We start from the raw sequence: 10036 nt of genomic DNA, 5'->3' as shown, positions 1-10036 counted from the left end.
ACATTTACTGAGTCTATAGCCAGATCGTAAATATAGACTCTCATTTATATCGACTACAATGCTATTATAGTTGAGAGTGCAATTGATTATTATTTTTTATTAGGGCCGTTATTGACGTCAAAGTGCCCCTCCCCTTTTCAAACCAGTAACGAGGTGGCTCCGATTCCACATTCCCACGGCGGGGACGAGTATTTCCATTGCGCGCGCTCGCTGCTGAGCTTCCACAAAGTGGCACTCGTTTTATTGCCATCGAAGGGATGATGGGCCGAGCCAGAGTTTAACTCGCAGCTTTCTAACTGGCAAAATCGGGCGCGCTTAGCCTCAAGTGGGGCCCGATTTGTAAAAGAATGTTCATTAACGTAACCCGCAATGACCGGTGTGGTGAAGTATGGTCAAGCAGACCGCTCCCCCACCACTATCCGCACGGCGTGGAGGAGGCACTAGGACCAATCATCATCGAGCACCACTGTGAGTGGGGGGTGGGTGGGGAGGGTTAGACAGGGGGGGGGGGCGGCATTTGGGGGGGGGGGTAATTTCATTCCTTACACGAGGGCCCATTGTAAGCACACCGCGGTCACTACGACACGGCGCTATAACATGCTGCGTGTTATATTTCTTGGGTCTTTCGGTAAAGTCACGTAGATAGGTTCAAATTACGGTAATAATTTAAATTTGTATTAATTAGAACCTATCTACGTGACTTTATCGAAAGACACAAATAATATGAATTCCTGCAGTCACGAAACCTTCAGGTCAAGATTTTGTGCGTTCGTTTGTTGTCCTTCCCCCGCCGCACCTCCGATTAGCACAGTTGGCTACGTACGGGTGCGAAAGAAGCTCAACGTACATGCAGTGCATGCACAACCGGAGCCGCTCTCACTGCAGCCCGTGTGGAGTTGTCCTCGTTGCGCTTCCAGCTGCGGGTCGACAAGGCCAACGCGGCTGCGAGAGTGGCAATCACTTTTTTGAAAAATATTTACTCCATATCAACAACAGCAACAAAAAACGGAGAGAGAAAAGGCGCAACGTGGTTGCCGAGCGAGCGAGTGAGCGCGCAATGATGAAATGAGAGTTGCAGTGGCGTCGTTGATGCTGTTCCGTTCAACACAAACCACCGTGCACTGTGCATCCGCCTTTGACGGCAATTCTCGGACCACCTCTTGTTTGATCAATTCGCGGCCGACTTCCAGTCACGATCCACCTTCTTTGGATCGCGCTGCTGTCGCTGCTGCTGCTGCTGCAGTCACCGTCCCAGGATCTCACCCAGATCGGGAAGAACGTCTGTCGAACGGAGTTGAACAACGCCGGGGTCGAGAATGAACGCCTCATTGAAAACGTGATCGCACCGCCCGGCTTTGACATTCCTCCTCGAAGACACCGCGGTGGCGTGACCGCCAACGGCACGGGAAGGTCCATCGGCAGGCCGATGCGCTCACCTCGTTCACGCGTGGAGCATGAAAGACGCCAGCCACAGTTTGTCGTGGCTATGCCAACATGGACCACGCGTACCAAACAACTGAAGTCTGCGCTCCTTCGATGGAGGAGAAGAACACAGCGACAGGACACTCTCTCCTGAAGCCCTCTCGTCGTGGCTGGCAGACCTCGATATTGGCATTTCGTTCTTTGGGGTCTTTCGGTAAAGCCACGTAGATGGAAAAAAGAATGAAATTATCACGACGTTTCGATCGCAACGCAAGCAATTGTCACCTGATGGCGATTGCTTGCGTCGCCATCGAAACGTCGTGATATTTTGATTATTTTTTTTTCCATCTACGTGGCTTTACCGAAAGAGCCAAATAATATGAATTCCTGCAGTCACGAAAGCTTTAAGTTAAGATTTATTAGCATTTAGCTCCTGAAAATATTGCTGCCATGCGCTTCCTATTTATATTTAACTTCTTTTGCACCGTACGTAACCAACAGTGCTAATGGGAGTTGCAGTAGAATGTAAGTCGCGCAGTAATAGTACTGTAATAAGATTGGCATGCTGAGAGACGACATGCAGTACACCTATGGACAGGGCACGTGTATGCTCGAAGGGCGGTCAAATGTTTCGTGAACGCGTGTTTTTTTGTTGTCAACAGCACACGGAGATCACTGTTGCCTAAGGTCATCATCCTTGCCTTGCCGGAGTCACGACTCGCACCATTACAGCCTGCACATGACGCGTATTGTTTAACGCGTTATTACACTGAGAGCTGAAAGAAAAACACACGTGTTTTTTGGCACGCGGTCCAACAGACGATGTGCAGGATAGCGGCTGCGTATCGAATTATACGAAATGGGTTACGCTTTGGGTCGCAGGGAGCGTTCGTGAGAAATGACAACTTGGGGAAGCCTTCATCCAGCTGTGGATTGATCATGGCTAACGACGATGATGATGGTGATGATGAAAATAAGCACCACTTTACAATATATTTCCTTCACATTTGTGTCTCTCCAAGTAAAACGTTGAATGTAAAAGTATTTGTTTGTGCGCATCCTATCGGTTACAGGGCCACCTTGGAACACGTCATTTCAGCAGCGTTGGTTGAATACAGGAAAGTTCCCTGCTAGATCGGTTTCGACGTACGGTGTCTCATCAGCAGGGTCAGACTTGCTTCAAGCAATGCTGGTGAACGGCCAGATGTTTACAGTGTGGCCCAAAAGTCAAGGACACTTGGGTTTTTTTTTAAATTATTATTATTAATGTGGGGCGTTTAAAAAGATCACGCCTGTAATCTTTGAACAATCATCAATTATGTTTCGTCTCGATTCATTCACAGTTCTTTGCCGACTTCTGTAAACGTCATCTGAAGACGAAAAAAATAATTTTAATCATGAAAATAGACAAAACGTTAACTTAAATGGTAAGCAATAAAACATGTTTTAATGCCAGCGTTAAAATAAATTACTGAACAATCTGTGTCCTGACGTTTGGGACACCCTGTCTAGGAAGGGAGCTTCTCTGTTAGATACGGGCCCTCGTTCGACACGACATTATATAACAGTGCGAAAGGGCAGTTGACATTGCTCCTTGGAAATAATTTAGGAGCATTTAATGAACACACGTGAGTAACGTGCACATTTTTTCAATAAACAAACCATTTGATGCTGATGCTGATTCTGCTGCTACGTTGGCAGTGGTGCGCAAACAGCAATAACTCAACAATCGTCATAAATGCTCCCTTCAAATAAATATAAAATCGGCAATGTTTCGGGCAATGACCCTTCTTTATATCACATAGAAGCCAGAGAGGTAGAGCTTACCAGGGTAATAGACTGCACTGAACACCATGGAGCCTGGTGAAAATTAGATTTAATTCTATATTTATATATATTTCTGATGAGCAGTTTTTTTTTTTTTAAACTGGCATCTGAATAATCATTTAATAGTAGCTACTGAGTACCAAGCAACATAAATAATCACAAGTAATTCCGACTAAATAAACACATGTTATCGTCAGGGTAAAATTATCAAATGTTTCTGGCACAACGCATTGTGTTAGTTAACAAACCAGACTTTGCATTTTCCAAAGGTAGCTAAAGTAAACTCAAAACGTATACTTTGTTCACACGCATTCATATTACTTTTTTAAAGCTATCTTATACAGACACATTGATATTGTGTATATATATTTTTAAGGCGACTGGTCCATTATGTGTTAAACGCAATTTAAATACATACCACGCAACAATACAGTTATTAGTGCCTAGGTTTAAAGATATTTAGTATTTACAATAAAGATTACACACATTGCTATTGCGATTTATACGTATGGAGATAGTACTGTATCACGTAATTTGATACGTATAGAGTTTTAATTATACCAACGTCTAGCATCAAGAGCAAATGGACAATCCTTATGAATCCCCGTTGTAAATTGTGTTTATAATGCGCTACGATTAAATATGTGCAGTACAGGTTTGCCTCGCGTTATGCGGTAGTAGATGCATTCCAAACAAAAGGGCGCACTAAGCGAAATCCGCGTACCGTGGAGCGCAGTCAGAACCAAACGAGGAGACAGCTGCCTGCCGAGTAGCACTTACAGCGTACACACATAGTACACACACAGCATACAGTACACACACAGTACACACACAGCACACACACACAGTATACACACGTGGCACACACAGTACACATACGTGGTACACACAGCACACAGTACACACACAGCACACACACAGTACACACACAGCACACACACAGTACACACACAGCACACACACACAGTACACACACGTGGCACACACAGTACACACACGTGGTACACACAGCACACAGTACACACACAGTACACACACACACAGTACACACACAGTACACACACACACAGTACACACATAGCACACACACACAGTACACACACAGTACACACACAGTACACACACGTGGCACACACAGCACAGTACACACACAGTACACACACGTGGCACACACAGCACAGTACACACACACACAGTGCACAGACACAGTACACACACAGTACACACACGTGGTACACACAGTACACACACAGTACACACACAGTACACACACGTGGCACACACAGTACACACACACACAGTACACACACACACACACAGTACACACACACACAGTACACACACGTGGCACACATAGTACACACACGTGGTACACACACAGCTTTTGGTTAACCATCGAACAAAGACGGTCACACTGCATCGCGCGCTTTCAGATGCGCTTTTGCGGCGGTCTGGAACGCTCTTCCATCCGATATTAGGAAGCCGCTGGAGCTATGTACATTTAAAACCATCTGGATTAAAAACTCATTTATTTATAACCGCTTTTTGTGTTTAGTTTGTTGTCCTTCCCCCGCCCCTCCGATTAGCGCGGTTGGCTACGTCCGGTGCGACCTCATAGCCGCGTAGAAGTGAATTCAAACCGCATAATATAGAGCATTTTGAGTAGAAAACGGGTTCGCCGCATATACAGCGTCAAATCGCACAAACCGAAACCCGCATAAAGCGAGGCAAACCTGCATATGATGTATACCTGTTGGCTCGCGAGAGGTGTCCTTTGCTCGCCAATGGTTTCAGTGTCACATTATTCCGCGTCCTTTTCGGTTGTGAATCGTCGCAGGACCTTAAACCAATTCAGGATTTCGAGGGTGATGTTTGGGTCGCAATTTGTGGAGGTCAGAAAAAAATATATAGTTTTTTTTAGGTCTTCCGATCGTGATAACTACATGTGTATAGGCACTCATTATATGTGTGCCAACTTTCTATCGTATTGCAAAACATCAGGATTTTATTTTTAAAAAAATTCATCATGTATAGCATACACACGTACAGGTATACGAGTATACGAGTACTTGATATCAATACCCCGTAGTACACGCTCGGTTGTGTTGGTGCATTGTGTGGTTTAGCTCGGCGCTGGCGGTAGCTACCCACATCACCTGTGGTCCAGCACTGTGGAAGGCAGCCAGGGTTTGGTGGATCACCGCAAACAAATGTTGCGAAACTCCGGGCCCGCAAGCGTCGATGAGGTGCCCGTACCCTGGCTCGCCAGGAGAGTGAGTATGGGATAGAGCGTTGCCCCGTCGCACGCGCGGGTTTCCTCCGGGTGCTTCGGATTCCTCCCAAATGTAAAGACAAATTATTTAAACCTCCCACCCCCCATCCTCTCTGATCTTCGCACCTGATTTCTCCACAAATCTGGCTATCGCCTGATGATGCTGGTTGTAATTACCGGCGAAACGTCGTACTCGGATGATGAATGTTGAGGGTTTATTCTCCAACACACCGGTGTGCTGTACTAGTAACGAATTGGCATGTTATGTTTGCGTGATAAACCTTACTAATTGGCTGTGTAGGGTGGTGGCGGGTTTAACGACACATTTATATATACGCGATCTAACCCCCCCAAAAAAACCTCTTATGGACTCATTATTTGGCTGACAACACCTTGATATATAGAGGGCCGCAGAGCTTGGGCGATTGTTGGCACCGGTTCATCACGTGGCTGCCTCCTCGCTTGTCTGCGGCTCCTCCTAACGCCTCTACGTCGTTATCTCTCTCCCAGAGTTGGTCAGGGCAGGCAAAGATAATGGAATAAAAAACACGACCCTCGCCGTGGGAACGTGGAGTGGTCACTGCTGTGCTCAAGGTCGCGCTGCGGAGATGCCGCACCGCCGCAATACCGAGTAGACGTGTCGATTTGTATAGCGCGTGTTGTTTAGCATGATGTCCGACGTTTCGCGTCACGTGCTTGGAATCTTCAGTAAAATCAACAGCTCACATCTTCGGAGAGTTACACTGCACAGCACAACCGGCAAACCCCGATGCTGTATTGAGTAAACATCTGTAAATGATCGACAAACCCCCCCCCCCCAACATAACAGAATAATGATGCCCGCAAAAAAATACAAGTACACGTTTTGAACTCTCGTCGTACAACTAATGTATGTTATTTAACAAAAAAAAGTTTTGCCGGCTGGTAGGCTGCCTGGCTAGCGCACACGTTCGGGGTGGTAACGTCACAACGTAATATGCGTGTTGAGGTCACGCTCCCCTCCCCCTCTCCCACGCACCCTTCATCGCGGCCGTGTATCCCGTGCAAATGCGCAGGCAGTGTTCCTGTCAAATAGAGTAAACCTTGCACGGTACTCACTCTTTGGTTCTTTCGGTAAGGTCACGTAGGTATCAAATTAAATAAATCGCGACGTTTCGGGCGCAACACAAGCGTCCGTCATCAGGATACCACCTGATGACACCTGATGACGGACGCTTGTGTTGCGCCCGAAACGTCGTGATTTATTTTCTACCCACGTGACTTTACCGAAAGAACCAATGAATATGGATTCCTGCAGTCACGAAAGCTTCAAATCGAGATTGTACGGTACGTACGTTGAACTTCTTTCCACACCGTGCGTGAGGAACCGTGCTAATCGGAGGTTTCCAACAGCAATGGTAATGGCGTTGCTAATTCGTAAACAGGAAGAGAAGTGAGCGGCGCTTGATTTAACCCTCGATGTTTTCCGGAAGATTGTGCGCTATAGGCTGGCGTCAAAGTACTGTTGCGTTAATCATCGGCATTGTGGTCCGCTGTCACTAGAAACATTGCGAGTCACGGGGTTTCCGTAATAATCGCATGCATATTGTATCCCGCAGTGCTATACATCCTATGGGACAGGTATATTTGATCAACTTTCGTGAAATTGACGCACGCAATGAAGCGAGACGGATGTTGGCGTGGCCCACAAAGTACGCTGGCAGCAGCATTCCGCAACTCAGCTGAAATTACGCACTGCGAATTGTACATGTTAAGGTTTTTAAACAGACAAAAGGCCACAGCCCTGCGATTAACACGCAACAAAAAAAATGCACTCAACGCACTCGTGAATAAAACTGTACGTAAAATAAAACCGATGTATAATCGGCGACGTTTCGGCCAATGACCCTTAATCTTGCCAGCCCTACAATTAGACGCTTACGCTACCGCCGGTGGAAAGGAACCTCCCTCCCTCCACCCACCACCACCACCACCACGTCTGGAGGGTATTTTGGCACAACCCTTCTTTCAGGCCGAGAGGAGGAGGAGGAGGCTCTTCTTCACCACGTCCACCCGTGGCCGTGGCTCATCGCGGCTGGGTAACGCGCCGAGGCGCCGCCGTAGCAGCCGTGAATCGTGGGCGGCTCCTGCAGTTCGGGCGGTGCTCCCTGGAGCTCATAGGCGCTATGGTCACCCTGCTGCTGCTGCTGATGATCTTGCTGGTGATGGTGATTCTGATCTTCCTGCTGTTGCTGCTGATGATGAACAGCTTGTCCGCAAGGTTTACCGTCCCGAATTAACACGGGAACGCTGATGCGACGCGGGGAAGCGAGGTTACAACGCAGCTGTTGCTGCTGCTGATGATGCTGCTGCTGCTGATGATGATGCTGCTGCTGATGATGCTGCTGCTGGTGCTGAGCTGTCATCTTCAAGGGCGGCTCGACGGCGCGCTCCCTGTCGCCGTACATGCACGTGGCCCTCTTGAGCTTGTAGCGGTGATTCTGGAACCAGATCTTCACCTGGGTCGGCGTGAGCCGCAGCACGGAGGCCAGTTGCTCCCTCTCGCCCGCTGAGAGGTAACGCTGCCGCCTGAAGCGACTCTGCAGCTCGAACGTTTGCGCTTTGGTGAAGAGAACTCGCCTCTTGGTCCTCTTGGGCTCAGCCTCGTCGGTGAGAGGTTCCCTCATCGCGGCGACCGGCCCTCCTCCTGCTCCTCCTCTTCCTCGTCGTCGTCTTCCTCCGACTCCCAGTCGCGCTCCGTCTGGCTCCAGGTCCACGTCTTGCGGTTGTTTCGCTCCTCCGCCCTTCTGCGTTCGTGCGAGCTGGGGGGGGGGGGGGGGGAGCCCAGCGGCACCGGCGGAGCGCGCGCCTGAAGCCGACCCCGCTGCTGCGTGAGCGCAAAGAGAGGCGAGACAAAGTGTGTGACACGTCCTCGGCTTTCGCGAGCAATGTCGTCCATAATATACGTTTCATATTCTTGGGTCTTTCGGTAAAGTCACGTAGATAGGTTCAAAGAAAAAAAAAGAACAAAAAAATGTCTTTGGACATTTCTACGTGACCGGGAGGGGGGGGGGGGGTTTAGATCGCGTGTGCTCGTTCAGCACACCGCTGTGTTGGAGAACAAATCCTCAAACATTTACAATTTGACTATCGTAACGACGTTTTGTTTACGTGACGAACCATACAAATTGGCAGGGTCTGGTGGTGGCGGGTTTAACGACGCATTTAAATCTACGCGATCTAATCCAAATAGAAACCTTTTCTGATGCAGAGCGAGCAAAGTAAAAAAAAACACCGCATAGCATTGTCGCACAATACAGGTAAGCACATTGCTGATGCCTTCAAGGGGCATAAACGATGACGCGAACTCCGATCATCCTCGCAGCAGCAGCGGCTTTTGGCTGCTCGCCATCGAACAAAGACGGTCACTGCATCGCGCGCTTTCAGATGCGCTTCTGCGGCCGTCTGGAACGCTCTCCCTTCCGATATTAAAAAAGCCGCTGGCGCTACGCACTTCATTATCACCGAGATTTAAAACTAATTTGTTTTTTTAAACTGCCTTTTCAGCTTAGTTTGTTGTCTTCCCCCGCGCACTCCGATTCGCACGGTTGGCTACGTACGGTGGGAAAGAAGTTCTACATGCAAACAAACAGTAAAAGTGCAGCCCTGCAATTCCGGTCTCACGCCTCTGCTGGTGGAATGGCCTCCGCCACCTCTAAAGCTCGTCCAGAGCGACTTCCTGGAGGGCTCCTTCAGAGGGCACTTGGCCTACTCTTACACGCTGGGCCAAACGTCTTGGGAGCGGAGGTGGAAGGGAGTACCCACATTTCTACCCCCACCGCGCAGGGCCTGTGATTTCAACAAACTACAACATCAGCTAGTTGCTCTTAAACTAGTAAACTAGTCCTGAATAGCTCCAAAACCAAGGTGCTATGCTTCTCACCAGGACTAAACCAGGAAGTTATTTTTCCCCAATTCCATTCCTTAAAAAATTATCAAATAGAGCAAGTCAATAAGTATCTTGGGGTCATCCTGGATTCAAAACTGAATTTTGAAGATCACATTGATTATATTGGTAAAAAGATAAAAAAATAAAAATTGGTTTTCTGTATCGACACAAGCACTGCTTCCCCCCAATGTTCCCTTTGGAATTGATAAAAGCTACCATGCTGCCTCTACGTGATTATTGTGACATCGTGTATGAATCAGCCCCAAGTACTTACTGACGAAGCTTGATTCCATCTATCACTCGGCCTTAAGATTTACATTGAACTGCCCATATAGGACTCACCACTGTGATCTCTACATTGGGTCAAACTTAACATCTCTTAATGTTCGACGGCCTGTGCACCAGATCTTATTTATTCACGATGTACTTACAAAAAAATCCGCAGACTACCTGCTGGATCTTCTCTCTGTTTCAAATAACAAATTTGACCTCAGGTCTTCGCTCATTTACCAGCTTCACATTCCCTATTGCCGTACAAAAACTGGAGGAAGGGCCTTTGCTATTGATGCCCCCAGGGTCTGGAATGT

The 10036-nt window shown here is 47.9% G+C and overlaps 1 protein-coding gene across 1 annotated transcript; it reads right to left on the bottom strand.

The window, feature by feature from the left end:
- Positions 1–6786: 6786 nt before the first annotated feature.
- LOC116947098 (thyroid transcription factor 1-like) lies at positions 6787–8187 on the bottom strand. Its single transcript, XM_032962516.2, has one exon. It carries the CDS (start codon positions 8185–8187, stop codon positions 7561–7563), a length of 627 nt encoding a protein of 208 aa, XP_032818407.2. The 3' UTR covers positions 6787–7560.
- Between the last annotated feature and the right edge of the window lie 1849 nt (positions 8188–10036).

Source organism: Petromyzon marinus, chromosome 29 (genome assembly GCF_048934315.1).
Source record: "Petromyzon marinus isolate PM22_M1 ecotype Great Lakes invasive population chromosome 29, UKy_Petmar_22M1.pri1.0, whole genome shotgun sequence".
NCBI lineage: Eukaryota > Metazoa > Chordata > Hyperoartia > Petromyzontiformes > Petromyzontidae > Petromyzon > Petromyzon marinus.
Note: the sequence above shows the minus strand (reverse complement) of the source record. Positions and strands in the feature narration are given on the sequence as shown.

Excerpts from the sequence above, each read along its gene's own strand:
- LOC116947098 (XM_032962516.2), bottom strand. The coding sequence starts at position 8,187 with ATGAGGGAACCTCTCACCGACGAGGCTGAGCCCAAGAGGACCAAGAGG.